This window comes from Pleurodeles waltl, chromosome 2_1 (assembly GCF_031143425.1).
Source record: "Pleurodeles waltl isolate 20211129_DDA chromosome 2_1, aPleWal1.hap1.20221129, whole genome shotgun sequence".
Lineage (NCBI taxonomy): Eukaryota > Metazoa > Chordata > Amphibia > Caudata > Salamandridae > Pleurodeles > Pleurodeles waltl.
The window spans coordinates 26,252,774-26,276,361 of NC_090438.1; the positions used below are offsets into that span (position 1 = coordinate 26,252,774).

The following is a 23,588-nucleotide window of genomic DNA, read 5'->3' on the forward strand; positions in this document are numbered from 1 at the left end:
TTTCCAATGCTATTGTAAATTTCATTTAAAGTGGCCTTTATTGACCTGACTTTTGCCTTTTCACACCATACTGACAGCTCAAACAAACATTGAATATAAGCTCATGAGGGTGCTTTATCTTTGCACCCTTTTAGGTCTGGCATTCCTTTTTTCTTTCTTTCTTTCCTTGCTTCTTTCCTTCTTTTTTTTATCTTACCTTCTTTCTACTACTTTCTTTATCACATCTTTATTTGGTTCTTTCTTTCTTTCTTTGCTTTTTTCCTTATTTCTCTTTTTTCTTCTTTTTTTCTTCTTTTTTCTTTTCTTTCTTTCTTTCTTTCTTTCTTTCTTTCTTTCTTTCTTTCTTTCTTTCTCCTTTCTTTCCTTCTTTCTTTCTTCCCTTTTCTCTATCTTTCTCTCTTCTGCTCTCTTTGTCACCTTCTTTCCTGAAAGGAAGAGGCTGAAAGCCAATGACAGGTTGGCTTTTTCTTTTCAGAGGAGAAAATGTGTCCAACAATGTTGTCAATGTCTGCTTGGAGTACCCCACACCACTTCTCCTGATTCAAAGGCGGTGTTCCAGGACTTGGCATGAAAGGAGGAGGTACTGAGATTGTTTCCATAGGCAAATGAATTGTCAATACTGAGATAAAATAGTAATTACCTACACATACTCTTGAATATTCCAGTGACTATGCATGAATGGGTGAGCTTTACCAAATGTATTCAAGTTTAATAAATGTAAATGAAAGTTGTTAAAATAGGAAAATATACCCTATGAAACTTTCAGATGCTCCTGTAAGCATGAATTGTCAGCGATGGTTTAAAGAAAATGTCATTAATAGGTGTATGTAGCACCACATCTAAACAGGCAAAAGGGTGATTGTGCACAGTGTTTATCTGCTGTATTTAAACGTATGGCTTATTGAAATCAATAGGTCTTGTCCCATATGTCAGTGAGAGCATGGAATGCATCTGTTTGCATTCCACTGTGGTTGCATTAACCAGTAAAATAACAGTGAGTCAATACTGACAGAAAGACCAGCTGAACAGACAAACTTGAAATCGCAAATAGGCTCCAGAAAGAGCATTGTCTTGCTTACCCAAAGTGGTGTTTGGTTATATTCAGTATTCAATTTGTCAGTCGGGAAAACTGGCAGAAAATCCATCACAGCAATTTCAGAATGGACATGGAGTCACTGGTGTCCACTTGTCGCCATTGGAAAGATGAAGATACAGGACAGAAGTCCTTAAGTGCGTTTGTTTAATCTTGCACAACCCTCACTTTCCAAGTCCTACACAAATCCCTTGGGACATTTTAGAATACAGAACAACCATCCTACTGAGGTCAGAACATAATAAGGATTAACTAATCACTTTTAAATTCATGATCTGGAGTTGAATTGGTATGTTATTAAAGCTTTTATTGGTGAAAATTTACAACAAAATAGTCTCAAGGGTAGCTTAGTGAGCCTTTGCTTCATCTCTGATGGTGAGTAACTGAGTCAGGGTATCATGGAAGACAAGGTACAGCACAAAGAAGATTGTCATTCTTTCTAACCTCTATCTGGACAGTGACATCAACACTTTCATACTCTTAAAGTCTCCCCTTGGCATGTACGCTTAATTATGTGACCACTCACAGGGTTATAAGATGGGAGTCAGAATAAGAAAAACAGTAGGGCAGTTTTAATGCAAAGCTGGATCCTTACCCACAGCCCTGAAGCTTACAAATCTCCTTTATAGTTTGACCATAATCCATGGCATCAGGTTCATTCTTCAGCCATTTCTGTATCTCCTGGATGGATTTGCCATCTGCACAAGCAAAGGTGATCTCATTGAAATACTCACAGGCTGGGACAGTGCAATGGATATAGTGGCCACAGGAAAGTGCAATCAGGGAGTCTCCTTTAACATCACCTGTTTGGAAAAATGTTCAAAAACATGTAACAAGTGTCTTCCTTATCAGCAAACAAGAATAAAGTGACCTGTCCAGTTTGCTCATCATTATCCTCTATATGGTACTTGTTGTGGTTTCCTCAGGACACATGAATCTACCATATCCACTCTCATGCTCTGCTTTGGCCCTCGTGACCTTCCCAGATCTACCTTAGGTTCAAGGTCCTACAGTTTCTTATTTGGGATGCGGCTGCAGTGCCTGGATGTTATGGAAGATGGAAGGGTATGCGTCTCATTTGTACCTTTCAGCTTTATTCTTCTGTGGGGTTGGTTGTTTTTTGGGTCCCCTGTCATTGGTCCCTTCAGCTCTCTTGTAGATAGAGTTGCCACCTTTGTGAAGGAGAATTACATGCCACACTACAGGATCTTAATTCTTAACCATTCTTGCAGTGATTATGCAAGATATTTATCTACAGAGCTGTGGTACTATCATAAAACTTTAGGCTTCTAAAGAACATATGCAGTTATTGACCAGTGTGCTGCTCAACTAGTAAATTTACCTATGTATATGTTTGAGCTCGTTGCCCACCTCTATAGGTTGACTACCGAACAACCTAACATCAGAAATTTCATATCAAATTAGTGAGGCAACAATCAAAACAAGAAGTCCAAAAAGCAACATTTAGAAGATCGTTCAAATCATGTTCATCTAAATAAGTTGTTTATTCATCACTTCTTCATATCCAGGCAGCCATACAAACAGCCAGATTAACTCTCTCACACTCGAGCCTCATCAGGGCATTAACAGTATCATATCAACAAATATCCTAGACAACTTAAGTAAAACAATCTCCATTTAAATCATCCACTGTCCAAGCACCGCCCCCATAATACACATGACTATCACAGACATTACAAGTAGTATCTACAAAGACTTGATCTGAGAAAAGGACAGATACACATGTTCATTTGGAGCCTCAAACACCAAAGTCCAAACTCCAGTGCTGTGTACGGCAACATTTTTGTACATCTCTTACTCCAAACTGCCCAAAAATTGAGGGAGATATAGAAAAGCATTGCTGTACAAGGCACTGGACTTTGGCTTTGGTGTTTCAGGCTTCAGCCAAACATGTGGATTCCCTGGTTCTCTGATCAAGTCTTTGGGATACTACGTGTAATGTCTGCGATAGCCATGTGTATTATGAGTGCACGTTCAGACAGTTGCGGATGTAAATGAAGTAGGGGCCTATGGTCTGTCTAAACCCGGTCTGTCTGAACCCAGGACTGAGTCCCAAACAGGTATGGTTTCAGCTTCTTCAGTGCCCAGACAATGCTTCTCTTTCAATGGCACTCCACCTCTGTTCCCGTGGTAATAGCCTTCTGCTAATAAAGGCTACTGGTTGGTCTAGGCCCTCTTCATTCAGCTGTGCTAGAACCGCCCATATGCAATGCTCCGAAGCGTCTATCCACACAATGAAATCCTTGGAGTAGTCAGGGGCCCTGAGCACTGGGGCGTCCACATGGCTGAGAGTATAGTGAATCCTATCTTGTTTCAATGGGATACAGGAGTTAGCTTAGCCTTATGGTTTGTAGACTCATGCCCCCGTCACCCAGTGACTTTTACCCTACTTAGTTTGCTCTGTTTTAGCACAATTATTTAATTATATATTTTCAAGATGGCTGCATTGTTTTTAGTTAGGCCAATGTTTAAATTCACGTTATCGGTGCCACTGCGCTAAGGCGTCACTATCAAGAGACAAAGATAAGCAAACTGTAGGTATTCAGATTAGGTACATTCCCTCTTTAAGCCTTCGAGGGAATTGTTTACATAAACTGCCGCCCCAAGCATGTCTTGGTATCTATTGTTTGGGAACAGACCTACGTCAGGGGTCTGATCAGATCTGTATAAGTACATCTCACACAGACAGATAGACAAAGGGATTCCTTCCAGATGCCATTGACGCTTCTGATGCTGCACGTCGTCTTCATGTCCCCACGGAGGCTGATCTAATCAAATCAAATCGAATCAAAAACATTTATAAAGCGTGCTACTCACCCGTGAGGGTCTCAAGGCGCTAGGGGGATACAGCTGCTCGAAGAGCCAGGTTTTAAGCTGCCTCCGGAATGCAGGGTGGTCCTGGGTGGTCCTGAGGTTGGCGGGGATGGAGTTCCATGTCTTGGCTGCCAGGTAGGAGAAGGATTTCCCACCTGCCGTGGTGCAGCGGATGCGAGGGACGGCGGCGAGTGCGAGGTTGGCGGAGAGAAGTTGACGGGTGGGCGTGTAGAAACTGAGGCAATGGTTGAGGTATTCAGGTCCCTTGTTGTGGAGGGCTTTGTGTGCGTGGGTGAGGAGCTGGAAGGTGATCCTTTTGTTGACGGGAAGCCAGTGCAGGTGTCTCAGGTGGGTGGAGATGTGGCTGTTGGTATGTTGAGGCGGGCGGAGGCGTTTTGTATTGCTGCAGACGTTTCTGGAGTTTAGCAGTGGTTCCTGCGTATAGGGTGTTTCCGTAGTCCAGGCGGCTTGTGACGAGGGCGTGGGTCACAGTTTTTCTGGTGTCAGCGGGGATCCAGCGGAAGATCTTTCGGAGCATGAGGAGAGTGAGGAAGCAGGAAGATGATACGGCATTGACTTGTTTGGTCATGGTGAGAAGTGGGTCCAGGATGAATCCGAGGTTGCGTGCGAGGTCTGAGGGGGTTGGTGCGGTGCCTAGGGTCGTGGGCCACCAAGAGTTGGCCCAGGCGGACGGGGTGTTTCCGAGGATGAGGACTTCAGTTTTTTCTGAGTTCAGTTACAGACGGCTGAGTTTCATCCATTCTGCGACGTCTTTCATTCCATCTTGCAGGTTGGTCTTGGAGCCAGTGGGGTCCTTGGTGAGGGAAAGTATCAGCTGAGTGTCGTCGGCGTAGGAGGTGATGATGATGTTGTGTTTGCATACGATGTCGGCAAGGGGCCTCAGGTAGACATAGAAGAGAGTCGGGCTGAGCGAGGAGCCTTGTGGGACGCCGCAGCTGATCTCGGTGGGGTCTGAGCGGAATGGAGGGAGGTAGACTCTTTGGGAGCGGTTGGAGATGAAAGAGGTGATCCAATCCAGGGCCAGTCCTTGGATACCGGTGGAGCGCAGGCAGGATGTTAGGGTTCGGTGGCAGACGGTGTCGAAGGCAGCTGAGAGGTCGAGGAGGATGAGGGCGGCTGTTTCTCCGTTGTCCGTCAGAGTTCTGATGTCGTCTGTGACTGAGATGAGGGCGGTTTCTGTGCTGTGATTGGCTCGGAATCCGGACTGAGAGGGGTCGAGTAGGTTGTTGTCTTCAAGGAAGTTGGTCAGTTGCTTGTTGACGGTCTTCTCAATGACTTTGGCAGGGAAGGGGAGGAGCGAGATGGGGTGGAAGTTCTTCAGGTCGCTGGGGTCTGCCGTAGGTTTCTTCAGTATGGCGTTGACTTCCGCGTGTTTCCAGCTCTCGGGGAAGGTGGCAGAAGCAAACGAGCTGTTGATGATGGTCTGGAGATGCGGGGCGATGATGTCGTCGGCTTTGTTGAAGATGAAGTGTGGGAAGGGGTCCGAGGGGGCACCGGAGTGGATGGAGTTCATGTTAGCTTTGGTCTCCTCCGCGCTGATGTGAGTCCAGGCGATGAGGGTGATGGCTGGGGTTGTAGGTTCTGTGGTGGTTGGCTGGGTCTGGTGTCCGAAGCTATCGTGTAGGTGTGATGATATTAATGGAGTTTGACCAATGACGTTGTGTTTCACCACTGCGCATATTAGTTGCTCAATGTTCATCAGTAGCACATTGTATGTTTTGTTCAGCCTAGCCGCCTATTGGCTTTGACATTGCATTAGCCATTACATTCTGTATTCGGTCTATTGGCTTTGACATGATGTATTCAGTTTAGCTGACTATTGGCTTTGACATGCTATAGATATTACATTTTGTATTCAGTTCAGCTGCCTATTGGCTTTGACATGATATTAGACATTGCATTTTGTATTCAGCTCAGCTGCCTATTGGCTTTGACATGATATTAGACATTGCATTTTGTATTCAGCTCAGCTGCCTATTGGCTTTGACATGATATTAGACCTTACATTTTGTATTCAGTTCAGCTGCCTATTGGCTTTGACATGAAATTAGACATTACATTTGATATTTAGGTTAGCTGCCTATTGCCTTTAACGTGGAGTTAGACATTGCAGTTGAGAATCCAAGCTGTATTTTTCCAAGATGTGTTTTTGCCACAAGATGAACCAAGCTGTTTTCTTCTCATACTAGACTAGACCTGATAAGAGAGGGTACATGTGGTGTTTACCATACTGCTCAAGCTTGGGAAGAGGAGCAGTCTAGGAGATCTGGCCAATCTCCAAAGGCTTGCGTAGTTTCCCCGGGTCTGAGAGGGGGGGGAACGCTGTTCTAAGGGTGGCTCACGGGCTTCAGAGAATTAGATTCGAATCTGCCTGACTTCGGACTGGAACTTGGCGCCCGTTGCCAGCCTCCCGTGTGGGTAGATTATCTCTTTCTCGCAGTTGACCAGGAGTCATCAACTTGCAGACCCCAGAAAGATGAAGCTGTAAATAGTTTCTCACACGGTGAAGTATTTGTTTTGCTTTGCATTCAATATCTTATAAATATAACCTGCTGTGTATATTGCAAACTGTGATATATTTTGTTTTCATTAACGTGTGCTTGAAATCTATTAATTCGTCTCTCACAAACTTGTGGGTGGGGAAGAATTAACAACAATAAAAGTCTTCTTTGAACTCAGAAGTGCATTCTTGATATGTTCTGTAAGCTCTGAAAACGAGATAAGAAGGAAAGCAGAACATTTTGGTACCAGAAGTGGGGTGGCTAGAGGCGAATTATAGATTTCTACGTGCACAATCTAAAACTGTAATTGTTTTTTGTTGTTTGGAGAATTACAGAAGCACGGCAGACCATGTTTGAAAATGCATATGTAGCTAAACTGCCTGATAGTGCTTTGAGAAACATGTTTTGTGGTGATAAAGCATATTTAGAAAATGTGCCTTTTGTAAGTGATGTCCCTTTTGATTTTGACAGAAGGGTTTGGATACTTTTATCTGCTTACAGAGAAATGCAGGAGAAATGTAGGCAGTTGGAACATGAAAATGAGAATTTACGTGAGCAAATTAGCCAGAATACATTAATTCAAGATAATGCTGAAAGTTATAAAAATGCTGTTTTAGAAGAATCTTTCTTTTCCCATTCCAGTAACGAGGGGGTTAAGAAAGCTTCGAGCTGCTCTGAGCCTCCTGTGAGCCCGTTTTTTTGGCAGTCAAAGTGCATTCCTTAACTGATAACACGGACGAGAACGAGAGAGCTCAGAATGTGATTTACGAGTTACCGTTGCAAAATGAAGTAAAACGAAAGATTTTAGAGTTTCTTACTGTTTGCATTAAGCAAGAGACACCGAGTTTCATTAGCTTGTTTGATTTTTGGAAACAGAATAGCCCTCATTTGAGTGAAATCCTAACACTTTGGTCTATGGTCACTGGGAAAAATGATATGCAGCTGCGCGCTTGTGATTTGGCAAATGAAATAATTCAGACTTTAGGTTTCTGCGCAGTGCAAGAGGAAAATACTGATGTACATGTAATTCAAGAACAAGGGAAGAAAAGAGTGCCCCTAGCTAGGATCATACATTGGATCTGGTACTTGCAAGACAGGGCTAGAGTACCACAGGTAAAAGAGACACCAGTGAAATTGTGTGCACCATTTGAATTCGTGTCCACTGAGGATAAAAAGCATGTTGGTTTTACTAATGATTCATTGACTGAAATGTTGTTTTCTGGCACAGGAGAAGGAACAGCGTTGTACAATGTGTGTCAAATTTTAAAGCAAGAGCTACGTGAGATGTCATTTTTACACTGATTCTTGGTTCACTGCCAATGGTTTAGCTGTTTGGTTTTCCACATGGCTTGCACCTAACTGGTTCAATTCCCTTTCAGATGTTAAAGAGAAAAATTCAGAGAGAGAAGTGTACACCCAGAATTCTGCCTTAGTGGGGATGGCTAAGTAGGTGCCCCAGAAATGTGAACAGCTGGGATAAAAAGCCACTTACAGGTGGGCAGAGATGAGAGAGATGCACATTCCCCTAGATTTGATAAAAAACTGTGCAGCACGCACAAAAGCAATCTGTCATGCAAGCAGTCATAGAGCAGTTGGGGAGAGGAAAGTTACCAGGACAAATGTGGCAAATTGATCAGGTTTTAAGGGGAATGATTGCTGCAAATTACCAAGGAGAAATCGAAATTATGCTGATAACTAGAAAAGAATCTGATTCATTCATACAAATTGGAGACAGAATGGCCCAACTTGTCAAAAGTGCAGTGAATGGAGGTTTGGTAAAGAATGAGTCTGCCCCAGCCCTTCTGACAGTGCAAGAAAAGGGAAGCTGTGGTGCAGCAGATAAAAACCTCAGTGCTGATGTGTGGGTTGAAGCCTCAGATGACCCTCCAGAACCTGCAGAAATTATACCAAAGGGCCCCAAAAACGTCCTGCTGATTATAAAACAGGGAAAGGAAGAGGAAGGGTACATTTCAAATGAAAATTGTTATTTGCAAGAAAAGTCATACTTGTTTCTTTTGCAGATCCTACCACGTTTCGCCACTGTCCCTGAGTGTGCTGTGTGGTCCCCCTTCGGGTGTGTGCGTGTGGGGTCGGGGAAGGGACCGAACCCCCAACCTGAACCTGGCTGAGTAAAGTGCCAGCACCATGGATCCATTTTGCGCAAACTGCGCCTTCAGTTCAAGTTCAACTTGTTTGATTGCATTCTTCCACTGGAACTAAGTAACCTTAACAACTAACTGTCTGTGTTTTCTCGTATGGAACTCTGACTTTCACTTACCTTCCAGCAAACCTTTCAGGTGGACCGTGTACCTTTACATGAGTAGTACTCATGCTACATCAAATTGCAGAGTATAAAAGTTTCAGTCTTTTCTGTGTAGATGTTTCTGATGTGAAAGGTTATGAGATCAATATGTTAATCCACTTTCATTGCTTTATAGGGATTGCTTTGATCATTCAAATCTGATTTGCTGATAATGTTTTTTTGTGCTAATGTTTTTTTGTTTTTTTGTTTTTTGTTTGAAACAAGAGATATGTGAAACAAAAATTAATTGGTCATAGGGTGGAATGTGATGATATTAATGGAGTTTGACCAATGACTTTGTGTTTCACCACTGCGCATATTAGTTGCTCAATGTTCATCAGTAGCACATTGTATGTTTTGTTCAGCCTAGCCGCCTATTGGCTTTGACATTGCATTAGCCATTACATTCTGTATTCGGCCTATTGGCTTTGACATGATGTATTCAGTTTAGCTGCCTATTGGCTTTGACATGCTATTAGATATTACATTTTGTATTCAGTTCAGCTGCCTATTGGCTTTGACATGACATTAGACATTGCATTTTGTATTCAGCTCAGCTGCCTATTGGCTTTGACATGATATTAGACATTGCATTTTGTATTCAGCTCAGCTGCCTATTGGCTTTGACATGATATTAGACCTTACATTTTGTATTCAGTTCAGCAGCCTATTGGCTTTGACATGACATTAGACATTACATTTGATATTTAGGTTAGCTGCCTATTGCCTTTAACGTGGAGTTAGACATTGCAGTTGAGAATCCAAGCTGTATTTTTCCAAGCTGTGTTTTTGCCACAAGATGAACCAAGCTGTTTTCTTCTCATACTAGACTAGACCTAATAAGAGAGGGTACATGTGGTGTTTACCATCCTGCTCAAGCTTGGGAAGAGGAGCAGTCTAGGAGATCTGGCCAATCTCCAAAGGCTTGCGTAGTTTTCCCGGGTCTGAGAGGAGGGGGAACGCTGTTCTAAGGGTGGTTCACGGGCTTCAGAGAATTAGATTTGAATCTGCCTGACTTCAGACTGGAACTTGGCGCCAGTTGCCAGCCTCCCGTGTGGGTAGATTATCTCTTTCTCGCAGTTGACCAGGAGTCATCAACTTGCAGACCCCAGAAAGATGAAGCTGTAAATAGTTTCTCACACGGTGAAGTATTTGTTTTGCTTTGCATTCAATATCTTATAAATATAACCTGCTGTGTATATTGCAAACTGTGATATATTTTGTTTTCATTAACGTGTGCTTGAAATCTATTAATTAGTCTCTCACGAACTTGTGGGTGGGGAAGAATTAACAACAATAAAAGTCTTCTTTGAACTCAGAAGTGCATTCTTGATATGTTCTGTAAGCTCTGAAAACGAGATAAGAAGGAAAGCAGAACAGTAGGTCGGTGATCTTACGATGGAAGAAGGTAGCGAGGGAGTTGCAGAGGTCTTGTGAGGGCGTGATGGAGTTGGAGTTGGAGTTGGCGTTAGGATTGGAGAGCTCTTTGACGATGTTGAAGAGTTCTTTGCTGTTGTGAGTGTTCTTGTCCAGTCTGTCTGTGAAGGAAGTTCTTTTGTTGGCGTGGATCAGCTGATGGTGTTCGCGGGTGGCGTTTTTGAGGGCAGACATGTTTTCTGCGGTGTGATCCTTGCGCCAGGCTTTCTCGAGGGTACGGCAGTTTTTTTTGGATTCCTTGAGGGTGTCTGTGAACCATTGAGGTTTCCTGGTGCTGGTCTGTCTTGGGAGGCTTCTGAGGGGTGCGAGGTTGTCCGCGCAGTTGGAGATCCAATGAGTGAGGCTGAGGGCTGCGTCGTTGGGGTCAGTGGAGAAGGTGGGTTGGTTGTCGCTGAGAGTGGAGAGAAGCTGTTCCGTGGGGATTTTGTTCCAATGTCTGCGTGGGATGGGTTGAGTGCGGAGGTGGAGAGCCTTGCGTCTGAAGGTGAGGTGGACACATCTGTGGTCAGTCCAGTGTATTACGGAGGAGTGGCTGAAGGATACGTGGTTGCTGGCAGAGAAGATGTGGTCGAGCGTGTGTCCGGCGATGTGGGTGGGGGTGTTCACCAGTTGCTTGAGACCGAGGTTGTCGAGGTTGTCGAGCAGGGTGGTGATGTTTGGGTCGTTGTTCTGCTCCAGGTGGAAGTTGAGGTCACCGAGGAGGATGTAGTCCGGCGAGGCAAGGGCGTGCGGGGAGATTGTCAGTGATGGATTCGCTGAAGAGGGCGCGTGGTCCAGGGGGTCTGTAGATGAGAGTTCCTCTGAGGGTGGTCCTGGGGTCGGTGTGGATCTGGAAGTGCATGTGTTCGGCGGTGAGGGGGGTGTCTTCGGTGGAGGTGGTGACGTTGATGGAGTCCTTGAAAACAATGGCGATTCCTCCACCGACTTGGTTGGTGCAGTCTCTCCTGGTGATCTTGTAGCCGTCGGGGATGGCTATGGCGATGTCGGGGGCCGAGGAGGCGTTCATCCAGGTCACAGTGATGAAGACGACGTCCGGTGCGGTGGAGTCCAGGAGGTCCCATAGTTCAATGGCGTGCTTGTGGACGGAGCGTGCATTGATGAGGGTGCATTTGAGGTGGCTATTGGCGCGTGGGCTGGCGGGCGGGGTGCAGTCGCGGTGGAAGGTGAGTTTGCAGGTGAGGCATGCAAAGGGTCCATGGGTGCGTTCAGGGTTGGCTTGGAAGCAGGTTCTGGAGCGTCCCGGGTTGAGAGCGTGGAGGGAGGTGGGGTCGTAGCGGTGCTGCAGGGATTGGGAGTGCTGGGGGCCAGGGGTCGTGGCGCTGGGCGCTGTTCAGGCGCGGACGGGCGCAGACGGGCTTGCCTTTGGCGCGCCTTCGGCACGCCAGCGGCGCGGCCGCACAGTGGCCGCCATAAGAGGGAGGGGGGAGGAGGGGTTAGCTGGGGGCGGGAGGCGGGAGGGGGGTGACGAATGGGAGCAGGGTGGGGCGGGGGCCGAGCGGGAGGTGGCGGCGGGAAAGCAGAGGGCGGGGGGGTCAGGTAGAGGGGAAGGGAAAGAAAGATAGGGAAGGGGGGAATTACAGAGGAGGAGAGGAGTCAGGAAGAAAAGAAGAGAGGAGTAGAAGAGGAAGGAGAGAAGAGTCCACAGAAGAGGAGGAGAGAAGAGTCAGGAAGAAGAGGAGAGTCCACAGAAGAGGAGGAGAGAAGAGTCAAGAAGAAGAGGAGAGACCAGAGAAGCAGAGGAGGGAAGAGTCAAGAAGAAGAGGAGAGTCCACAGAAGAGGAAGGAGAGAAGAGTCAAGAAGAAGAGGAGAGTCCACAGAAGAGGAGGAGAGAAGAGTCAGGAAGAAAAGAAGAGAGGAGTAGAAAAGGAGGGAGAGAAGAGTCAAGAAGAAGAGGAGAGTCCACAGAAGAGGAGGAGAGAAGACTCAGGAAGAAGAGGAGAGTACACAGAAGAGGAGGAAAGAAGAGTCAAGAAGAAGAGGAGAGTCCACAGAAGAGGAAGGAGAGAAGAGTCAAGAAGAAGAGGAGAGACTAGAGAAGCAGAGGAGGGAAGAGTCCAGAAGATGAGGAGAAGGCCACAGAAGAAGAAAAGGAACACGCAGAGAAGAGTACAGAAGAAGAAATGAACACGCAGGACGGGGTGCAGAGGAGGAGAAAAAAGCACAGAAGAACACAGAAGAAGAAAGAACACGCAGGACGGGGTGCAGAGGAGGAGAAGAACACAGAGGAAGAGCAAAGCAGGAAGAAAACGCAGTGAGGAAGAGGAGAAATGAAGAACACAGAGGAAGAGCAAAGCAGGAAGAAAACGCGGTGAGGAAGAGGAGAAATGAAGAACACAGAGGAAGAGCAAAGCAGGAAGACAACGCGGTGAGGAAGAGGAGAAATGAAGAACACAGATGAAGAGCAAAGCAGGAAGAAAACGCGGTGAGGAAGAGGAGAGGGGCACAGAGGAAGAGCAGAACACGCAGCAGGTGGGCTGCAGAAGAGGAGCAGAGAGCGGAGGAAGATGGCTACCAGAAGGAGGAGCAGAAAGCGAAGGGAAATGGACAGCAGAGGTGCGGAGAAGGGTTGGAGGAGAGAGTGGAAGGCAGAAGACAGAAGTTCAGGGAAAGAGAGGTGAGTAGCGCGGGGCTGGGCGAGGGGCTGGGCGGGGGGAGTACTTACGGTTTAGCTGGTCTTGCTGGGAGGTGTCAGGAGCCTGGGCAGGTGGAGCTGCAGCGGCAGGAGAAGCGACCTACCCTAGGGTCAGGGGTCGCTGACTCTGCCGCGCAGCGGCAGCCATAAGAGGGAGGAAGGGGGGAGGAGGGGTCAGCTGGGAGCGGGAGGCAGGAGGGGCGGCGACGAATGGGAGCGGGGGGCGGGCCGAGCTGGAGGTGGTGGCGGGAACGCAGAGGGCGGGGGGGGGTCAGGTAGAGGGGAAGGGAAAGAAAGATAGGGAAGGGGGATTACAGAGGAGGAGAGGAGTCAGGAAGAAAAGAAGAGAGGAGTAGAAGAGGAAGGAGAGAAGAGTCAAGAAGAGGAGGAGAGTCCACAGAAGAGGAGGAGAGTCCACAGAAGAGGAGGAGAGAAGGGTCAGGAAGAAGAGGCGAGTCCACAGAAGAGGAGGAGAGACCAGAGAAGCAGAGGAGGGAAGAGTCAAGAAGAAGAGGATAGTCCACAGAAGAGGAGGAGAGAAGAGTCAGGAAGAAAAGAAGAGAGGAGTAGAAGAGGAGGGAGAGAAGAGTCAGGAAGAAGAGGAGAGTCCACAGAAGAGGAGGAGAGAAGAGTCAAGAAGAAGAGGCGAGTCCACAGAAGAGGAGGAGAGAAGAGTCAAGAAGAAGAGGAGAGTCCACAGAAGAGGAAGGAGAGACGAGTCAAGAAGAAGAGGAGAGACCAGAGAAGCAGAGGAGGGAAGAGTCCAGAAGATGAGGAGAAGGCCACAGAAGAAGAAAAGGAACATGCAGAGAAGAATACAGAAGAAGAAAAGAGCATGCAGGACGGGGTGCAGAGGAGGAGAAGAGCACAGAAGAACACAGAAGAAGAGAGAACACGCAGGACGGAGTGTAGAGGAGGAGAAGAGCACAGAAGAACACAGAAGAAGAAAGAACACGCAGGACGGGGTGCAGAGGAGGAGAAGAACACAGAGGAAGAGCAAAGCAGGAAGAAAATGCGGTGAGGAAGAGGAGAAATGAAGAACACAGAGGAGGAGCCAAGCAAGAAGAAAACGCGGTGAGGAAGAGGAGAAATGAAGAACACAGAGGAAGAGCAAAGCAGGAAGAAAACGCGGTGAGGAAGAGGAGAAATGAAGAACACAGAGAAAGAGCAAAGCAGGAAGAAAACACGGTGAGGAAGAGGAGAAATGAAGAACACAGAGGAAGAGCAAAGCAGGAAGACAACGCGGTGAGGAAGAGGAGAAATGAAGAACACAGATGAAGAGCACAGCAGGAAGAAAACGCGGTGAGGAAGAGGAGCGGGGCACAGAGGAAGAGCAGAACACGCAGCAGGTGGGCTGCAGCAGAGGAGCAGAAGAAGATGGCTACCAGAAGGAGGAGCAGAAAGCGAAGGGAAATGGACAGCAGAGGTGCGGAGAAGGGTTGGAGGAGAGAGTGGAAGGCAGAAGACAGAAGTTCAGGGAAAGAGAGGTGAGTAGCGCGGGGCTGGGCGAGGGGCTGGGCGGGGGGAGTACTTACAGTTTAGCTGGTCTTGCTGGGCGGTGTCAGGAGCCTGGGCAGGTGGAGCTGCAGCGGCAGGGGAAGCGACCTACCTTAGGGTAGAGGCCTCATTCAAAGGTAACGAGGGTTGGGAGGGTCTTCTCATGGACATGGTATTGGCAGATTAGGGTTAACATGCCTAGCTCTCTTTAGGCTAGGGGATAGGTTCATCTTATTAGGGTATTAGGACATATTTCACATCTCATGTCATTTCATGCTATTGCAAGATGGTGGGGGTCTTTGTACTAATGACTCTCGTCTTTACAATTCTGTTTCTCGCACTGTTCATTATCCTAATCATTGCAGCCTGTGCAACTTATTGTAGTTTGCAGTCTTGTTAATAAAACCTATTGAAAACGTTGCTGCATCTCCTTCATTGCCTGTGTGTTTGATTGAGACATGTTGTTCATGTGAGAAAGGGTTAATCTACGTTGAACCACAACCTCCCTGAGATGTCGCACTCTTGAGTCCATGCGTAAAGGCTGCCACAAATCACCTTTTTACTGTTTGTGTTTTGGTGAGCTGCTGCTTGTGAGCTGGAAGGGTTGGGACGGCAGTTGTGATTGTTGTAGGATTTACCTAGTCTCCCTCAAACATAAGTACTGTCCTCCTTAGAGCAAGAGTCAAGCTACGACATGGCGCCACCAACGATAGTATTTAGGCATGTAGCTGACCACATCGTGAGGGGGGTTCTTAGGAGCTTTCTCTCACCCTTTTTTAAAACGCTTAAGAGTCCCCTGACAGGGTACCCATAGAGAAGTTCAAAGAGACTGAACCCGACCCCCTTCTGGTGTATCTCTCTATAAGCAAAGAGAAGGAATGGCAAGAGGATGTTCCACTTACGTCTCTTGCCTCAGGGAGGCCGGTGATCATGCCTTTCAAAGTTTTCTTGAATCTCTCCACAAGGCCATTGATTGAAGATCATAGGGTGTGGTGAACTTGTAGGTCACCCCTCACGCATCACATCATGGACTTCATGTATGCAGACACAATGCTTGTTCCTCTGTCAGACTCAATCTTCTTTGGGAATCCCACACTGGGAAAGATACCCATTACAGTCATGGTCATCACCGGTGCAGTCACCATGTTCAGAAGGATTGCCTCTGGGTAGCAAAATCAAGATAAACCTGTTGCCTAGGGCAGTTTTGGGGTCTAATGGACTAATGACAACGATGTCCACCCTTTCAAAGGGGGTGGCAATGACAGGAAGTGCGATCAGGGGGGTCTTGAGCCTTTTCTCTGTCTTCCCACTGACCTGGCAGGAGGGATAGGACCTAACGGATGCATCTGAGGCCATCCACAATTGGGGCCAATAAAAGTGAGTGACAAGCCTGGCAAAGGTCTTGTCTTGCCCTAAATGCCCTGCCAGTGGAATGTCGTGAGCCAGGCCCAATAGGAAGGCCCAGTAACACTGGGGGACCACCAGCACATGTGCTGCCCCAGCCTCCGGTACCTTAGGCTCTTCATAGATACAGCAGGTGAACAATATTTTGCACCATTCTGATTACATGTGTTTTTTTACTGTAATTACCATTTGGTATCACTAATGGTTTCATTACCCAAAATATTTTCTTCACATCTGGTTGTGCTATTATATTGGTGGCACTTGGAATTGAATAGTGGATCACAAGCACTATTGTGTGAGCACTGGATAGCACTATTGTACATTTTAATTTTATTGATTATTTGTTGTTTGATAATATATAGGAATTTTAATTTATCAATTGCAGCCTTGATGAAGACAATGCGAGGATTGGCCGCGTGACGAAACACGTGTTGGCTGTTTAGGATGTAGTTGAAGAAGAAAGCTGCATTAAACCAACGGTGTAGCTGGGTTCACATTTGGGTCCATAGTAGAAACTGGGGTAGCTGTAGAAACCCCTAAGACAGTTTCTGTCTCACAGGGTGGCACTGGCCTTGCCACCCTACTCGCTTGTCTTCTTAATATGGATAAGTACAAGCACATTCAGATAAATATTTTTGAGGGCCAGGCCTACAGGGACACCGGTGCCAGTGTCACCATAGTTACTGAAAACATGGTGTCACCTGCACAACACCTACTTGGTCACCAGTACCAAGTCACTGATGTCAACAACTCCACTCAATCCCTCCCCTTACCAGTACTACACCTTAGCTGGGGTGGGGTTACTGGCCCTAAACAGGTAGTAGTCTCACCTAGCTCACCTGTTAGGTATTTCTTAGGAAATGACCCAGAGACCTCAGATTGGGCTGAGGTAGCGTTCTTTACCCAAGCATCCATGTTGGGTATCCGCAAACAATTGCTCCCTTTAATCTCAAAAGAGACTAAAAAGCAAAGTAGGGAAAGAGCCCTGGATTCTGGAATAATGTCCCAGGACACTCCTAAAAACACAACCATGCAGGATACCAAATTCTCCTCTGTGCACTCTCCTACTAAGGATCCCATTCATCTGAGGGAGGATATTGTAGGAGGATGGCCTGGCTTATAGTGGGTACCTGATGGTACTTACACCTTGTGCCAGGTCCAGTTATCCCTTTTTAGTAGATTAGTAGTGATCTAGCAGCATAGGCTGATAGAGGTAGTTATAGCAGAGCAGCTTAGACTGAACTAGGAGAGATGCAAAGCTCCTACTATACCACTTATATCATATATCACTATCTCATAAGAATCACAATACTCAGACTTACTAAAAATAAAGGTACTTTATTTTAGTGACAATGTGTCAGAAATACCTCTGATGATATACTCTCTTAGGAGGTAAGTTAAATACACAAAATATACACACAAACCAAAATCAGGTAAGTAAACAGTTAGAAAAGTAGTGCAAACACTGTAGAATACAATAGGATGCAATAGGCCAGGGTCTCTGGGAGTGTAAGAAAACACTAAAGGTGTCCAAGGTACCTGTAGGAGGCTGGCCTGGCTTATAGTGGGTACCTGATGGTACTTACACCTTGTGCCAGGTCCAGTTATCCCTTATTAGTAGAATAGAGGTGTTTCTAGCAGCTTAGGCTGTTAGAGGTAGCTATAGCTGAGCAGCTTAGGCTGAACTAGGAGACAAGCAAAGCTCCTACTATATCACTTATATCATGTAGCACTATATCATAAGAATCACAATACTCAGAGTTACTAAAAATAAAGGTACTTTATTTTAGTGACAGTGTGTCAGAAATATCTCAGAGGATATACTCCCTTAAGAGGTAAGTAAAATACACAAAATATATACACACACTAAAATTAGGTAAGTAAACAGTTAGAAAAGTAGTGCAAACAATGTAGAATACAATAGGATCCAATAGGCCTAGGGGCAACATAAACCATATACTAAGAAAGTAGCATGTGAACCACTTAGCGACCCCAGGCCTAGTGTAGTGTATAGAGGGTCACTGGGAGTGTAAGAAAACACTAAGGGTGTCCAAGATACCCCACCCCAAGACCCTGAAAAGTAGGAGTAAAGTTACCCTACTTCCCCAGAAACACATTATAGTTGTGATAGGAGATTCTGCAAAGACCACAACCGACTGCAAAGCACTGAAGATGGATTCCTGGACCTGAGGACCTGCAAAGGAAGGGGACCAAGTCCAAGAGTCACGAAAGTGTCCGGGGGGGCAGGAGCCCACTAAATCCTGGATGAAGGTGCAAACTTTCTGCCTCTTGGTGGAAGAAGCTGAATATTCTGCAACAATGGAAGATGCCAGGAACTTCTGCTTTGCACAGATGATGTCCCACGGCGTGCTGGAGGATGCAGAGTTGTTTCCACGCAGAAAGGCCACAAACAAGCCTTGCTAGCTGCAAAGGTCCTGATTGAAGAAAATGGGTGCTGCTCAGGCCAAGGAATGACCAGGAGGTCGCCCCTTGGAGGAGGTGACAGAGGGGGTGCTCAGCAATACAGAGAGCCCATGCAGAAGCAGGCAGCACCCGCAGAAATACTTGATCACGGGTTCACTAAAACTGAGCATGGCAGTCATCCCAACTCTACAATGGAGCGTCCCGCGAAGCCGGTGGTCAACTCCGAGAGTTGAGCAATGCAGATCGGTGCGCTGGGGACCTGGGCTGCGCTGTGCACGAAGGATTCCTTGCAAAAGTGCACAGAAGCCCTAGCAGCTGCAGTTCACGCAGTACGCAGGATTGCTGTCTGGCGTGGGGAAGCAAGGACTTACCTCCACCAAATTTGGACAGATGGACCACTGGACTGTCGGGGTCACTTGGATTCAGCTCCTGTGTTCCAGGGACCACGCTCGTCATGATGAGAGGGGACCCAGAGGACCGGTGATGCAGAAGTTTGGTACCTCTGATCTCTACTTTCTGACTGTTTGACTTATCTGATTTGCTTATTTGTGTATATTTTGTGTATGTTACTTACCTCCTAAGGGAGTATATCCTCTGAGATATTTTTGGCACAACTAATTTAGGATTTTTCCTCTACCAGGACATATAAAACAAACTTGTACGTGTACTGCATTTTACCTACAAAGTACCCTGCCCTATGGGTTACCTAGGGCCTAACTTAGGGGTGACCTATATGTAGAAAAAGGGAAGTTTAAGGCTTGGCAAGTACTTTTAAATGCCAAGTCGAAATGGCAGTGAAACTGCACACACAGGCCTTGCAATAGCAGGCCTGAGACATGGTTAAGGGGTTACTTATGTGGTGGCACAATCAGTGCTGCAGGCCCACCAGTAGCATTCAATGTACAGGCTCTGGGCACATGTAGTGCACTTTACTAGGGACTTATAAGTAAATCAAAAATGCAAACTGGGAATAAACCAATGTTACAATGTTTAAGGGAGAGAGCATATGCACTTCAGCACTTGTTAGCAGTGCACAGGATCCTAAAACCAGCAAAGACAGTGTCAGGAAAGTAGTGGGAGTCATGCAAACAGTTGGGGGATGATCACCTTAAGGCTGTCAGGTCTAACACCTTCACACTTGCAAAATTGAGATGTGGTCTTAAGTTCACATTCTTTCCCAGAGTTATCACTAAACCATGAAGAGCATCCCCGAAGCTTAACCAAATCTCACAGGAACTGTTCTTACAATAAATATAGCTGAAATTGAATTCCTTACCAGTGGACCTCAAACCATGCCTTATGACATTATAGTTAGGTTCAGAATTTACTCGCACAAAACAATATAAATTCAACAGTAATAGTTAGAGTTATTTCAAGTAAATATAACTCAGGCCCTCTAAGTGCACTGCTAATTAACCCAGATATTACAGCACTCATAACAACTTCTATAATATCATTAAAAATATAAATGAAACATTACCAGTCAAATTATTGAAATAAAAAACTGTACATGGAGGGGCACAAGATATAATTACTTGAAATAACTCTAACTATAATTGTTGAATTTCTATGTTTTTTGCAAGTAAATACAGCACCAGCCTGGTATGTCTACCTTTCATTTTACCTTATATTTCTGTTTACTAATCCATCATTAATCCTTTTGGGTGCTGGAGTAGTATGTTACTCTCCCAAAAACACGTTGATGGAGTAGTAAGCACTATATATATAAGCACTATATAAATACAACTACTAGTACAATAGGAGTCCAAACCTATATCTTGCAATTTGTATGCAGTTCTGTGATGAGAGTTCAAGGTCATTGTGCTACATTAGGGTTGGAACTCATGAACTGGAAGTAATGAAAGGCTTTCTGTGAAAAAATCAGTAACCCCCTAAGTTATCCACATAAAATACATTTCTGTGATCTGCATAGTAAATGTAGACATAGTAACCCTCTGCATTTGTGTTTGGTGTCTGGGTTTCCTGAAAGTAAGAGTACTTAGGGGGTCATTCTGACCCTGGCGGCCGGTGACCGCCAGGGTCACCGACCACGGGAGCACCGCCAACAGGCTGGCGGTGCTCCCGAGGGCATTCTGACCGCGGCGGTTCAGCCGCGGTCAGAAAGGGTAAACCGGCGGTCTCCCGCCGGTTTACCGCTGCCCCATTGAATCCTCCATGGCGGCGGAGCGCGCTCCGCTGCCATGGGGATTCAGACACCCCCTACCGCCATCCTGTTCATGGCGGGAAACCCGCCATGAACAGGATGGCGGTAGGGGGTGCCGCAGGGCCCCTGCAGTGCCCATGCCAATGGCATGGGCACTGCAGGGGCCCCCGTAAGAGGGCCCCGCAAAGTATTTCAGTGTCTGCTTTGCAGACACTGAAATACGCGACGGGTGCAACTGCACCCGTCGCACCCCTGCAACTACGCCGGCTCAATTCTGAGCCGGCGTCCTCGTTGCAGGGGCATTTCTGCTGGGCCGGCGGGCGCTCTTTCGGAGAGCGCCCGCCGGCCCAGCGGAAATGTTTAAATGGCCGCCGCGGTCTTTTGACCGCAGTGCGGTCATTTCACGGCGGTACCTTGGCGGACGGCCTCCGCCGTCCGCCAAGGTTAAAATCACCCCCTTAATCCCCTGATGGTATTTCCTTGTTTGCTTTTGTATGTCCCAGATGCATCAAACAGAAATCTACTAATGAGCAGATATTGGTATTTCCAGACTCCTTTTATACATTTCAATGATCATTTACAAAGGTTTTTATATGTTTTTCATATTGAATTGATACAGCCTTTAAGATGTTTTTCATTTCAAATTGATATAGCCAACACATGTTTATCCCTGTTAAAATGCCTGTTAGGCTGGGGCTTTGTCAAGGCTTATTTGCAAGGTTATAATTCATTTAAATTACTAGTGTCCAAATGTTAATAAGTTCTGCAAAGGTCCTGGGCATATAGTATAGTTCATTCCCTGTTGTGAGAAAGTAGCCTCTTTCTAGCATGGTTACCCCCATTTGTGGCCTGTTTGTGAGTGTTTGTCAGCGTGTTTTTACTGTCTCACTGGGATCCTGCTAGCCAAGACCCCAGTGCTCATAGTTAAAACCCTGTTTGTCAGTGGGTTTTGCCTGTTTCACTGGGATCCTGCTAGCCAGGACCCCAGTGCTCATAGTTTGTGTCCTATGTGTGTTGTCAGTATGCTTAACTGTTTCACTGAAGTTCTGCTAACCAGAACTCCAGTGCTTATGATCTATCTACTGTAGGAGGCTGGCCTGGCTTGTAGTGGGTACCAAGGGGTACTTACACTCTGTACCAGGTCCAGTTATCCCTTATTAGTGTAGAAGAGGTGTTTTCAGCAGCTTGGGCTGATAGAAGGTAGCTATAGCAGAGCAGCTTAGGCTGAACTAGGAGACATGCAAAGCTCCTACATACCACTGGTGTCATATGCACAATATCATAAGAAAACACAATACACAGATATACTAAAAATAAAGGTACTTTATTTTTATGACAATATGCCAAAAGTATCTCAGTGAGTACCCTCAGTATGAGGATGCCAAATATACACAAGATATATGTACACAATACCAAAAATATGCAGTAATAGGAAAAGGAAGTAATGCAAGCAATGTAAAGTTACAGTAGATTGCAATAGGAGCACATAGGTATAGGGGCAACACAAACCATATACTCCAAAACCAGGACCAGGATGTCGCCACTTGGGTGAGGAGACAGAGGGGGCGCCCAGCAAGTCCTTGCAGAAGCAGGCAGCACCCGCAGAAGTACCGGAACAGGCACTTGGAAGAGGAGTGAACCGGAGTCCACCCGTAGTCACAAAAGGGAGTCCCACGACGCTGGAGGACAACTCAGAAGGTTGTGCACTGCAGGTTAGAGTGTCGGAGACCCAGGCTTGGCTGTGCATGAAGGAAATCCTGGAAGAGTGCACAGGACCCGGAGCAGCTGCAAATCACGCGATACCCAGCAATGCAGTCTAGCGTGGGGAGGCAAGGATTTACCTCCACCAAACTTGGACTGAAGAGTCACTGGACTGAGTTCCAGGGACCACACTCGTTGTGCTGAGAGGGGACCAAGAGGACCGGTGATGCAGTCTTTTGTTGCCTGCGGTTGCAGGGGGAGGATTCCTTCGTCCCACGGGAGATTTTTTCAGAGCTCCTGGTGCAGAGAGGAGGCAGGCTACCCCCAGAGCATGCACCACCAGGAAACAGTCGAGAAGGCGGCAGGAGAAGCGATACAAGGTTGCAGTAGTCGTCTTTGCTACTTTGTTGCGGTTTTGCAGGTGTCCTGAGCAGTCAGCGGTCGATCCTTTGGCAGAAGGTGAAGAGAGAGATGCAGAGGAACTCTGATGAGCTCTTGCATTCGGTATCTAAAGAAATCCCCAAAGCAGAGACCCTAAATAAAGAGAAAAGGAGGTTTGGCTACCTAGGAAGGAGGATAGGCTAGCAACACAGGTAAGAGCCTATCAGAAGGAGTCTCTGACGTCACCTGCTGGCACTGGCCACTCAGAGCAGTCCAGTGTGCCAGCAGCACCTCTGTTTCCAAGATGGCATGAGGTCTGGCGCACACTGGAGGAGCTCTGGGCACCTCCCCTGGGAGGTGCAAGTCAGGGGAGTGGTCACTCCCCTTTCCTTTGTCCAGTTTCGCGCCAGAGCAGGTCTGGGGGATCCCTGAACCGGTGTAGACTGGCTTATGCAGAGATGGGCATCATCTGTGCCCATCAAAGCATTTCCAGAGGCTGGGGGAAGCTACTCCTCCCCAGCCCTGACACCTTTTTCCAAAGGGAGAGGGTGTAACACCCTCTCTCTGAGGAAGTCCTTTGTTTTGCCTTCCTGGGCCAGGCCTGGCTGGACCCCAGGAAGGCAGAAACCTGTCTGAGGGTTTGGCAGCAGCTGCAGTGAAACCCCGGGAAAGGCAGTTTGGCAGTACCGGGTCTGTGCTAGAGACCCGGGGGATCATGGAATTGTCTCCCCTTCTGGCATTGGGGTGACAATTCCATGATCTTAGACATGTTACATGGCCATGTTCGGAGTTACCATTGTGACGCTATACATAGGTAGTGACCTATGTATAGTGCAGGCGTGAAATGGTGTCCCCGCACTCACAAAGTCAGGGGAATTTGCCCTGAACGATGTGGGGGCACCTTGGCTAGTGCCAGGGTGCCTACACACTAAGTAACTTAGCACCCAACCTTCACCAGGTGAAGGTTAGACATATAGGTGACTTATAAGTTACTTAAGTGCCGTGGTAAATGGCTGTGAAATAACGTGGACGTTATTTCACTCAGGCTGCAGTGGCAGGCCTGTGTAAGAATTGTCAGAGCTCCCTATGGGTGGCAAAAGAAATGCTGCAGCCCATAGGGATCTCCTGGAACCCCAATACCCTGGGTACCTCAGTACCATATACTAGGGAATTATAAGGGTGTTCCAGTATGCCA

At 46.7% G+C, this 23,588-nt stretch overlaps 1 protein-coding gene and 1 long non-coding RNA gene across 2 annotated transcripts in view; one reads left to right on the forward strand and one right to left on the reverse strand.

The window, feature by feature from the left end:
* LOC138260443 (nicotinamide N-methyltransferase-like) overlaps positions 1-23,588 on the reverse strand; it is a 217,340-nt gene that overhangs the window by 171,000 nt on the left and 22,752 nt on the right. Inside the window, exon 2 of the mRNA XM_069208942.1 lies at positions 1,689-1,896. Within this exon, the coding sequence (XP_069065043.1) occupies positions 1,689-1,896 (208 nt within the window). The remainder of the gene's footprint in view (positions 1-1,688; positions 1,897-23,588) is intronic.
* LOC138260448 (uncharacterized) lies at positions 375-10,073 on the forward strand. The gene is made up of 2 exons (XR_011198858.1): positions 375-580; positions 8,472-10,073. It is a non-coding gene; the product is annotated as an uncharacterized lncRNA (long non-coding RNA).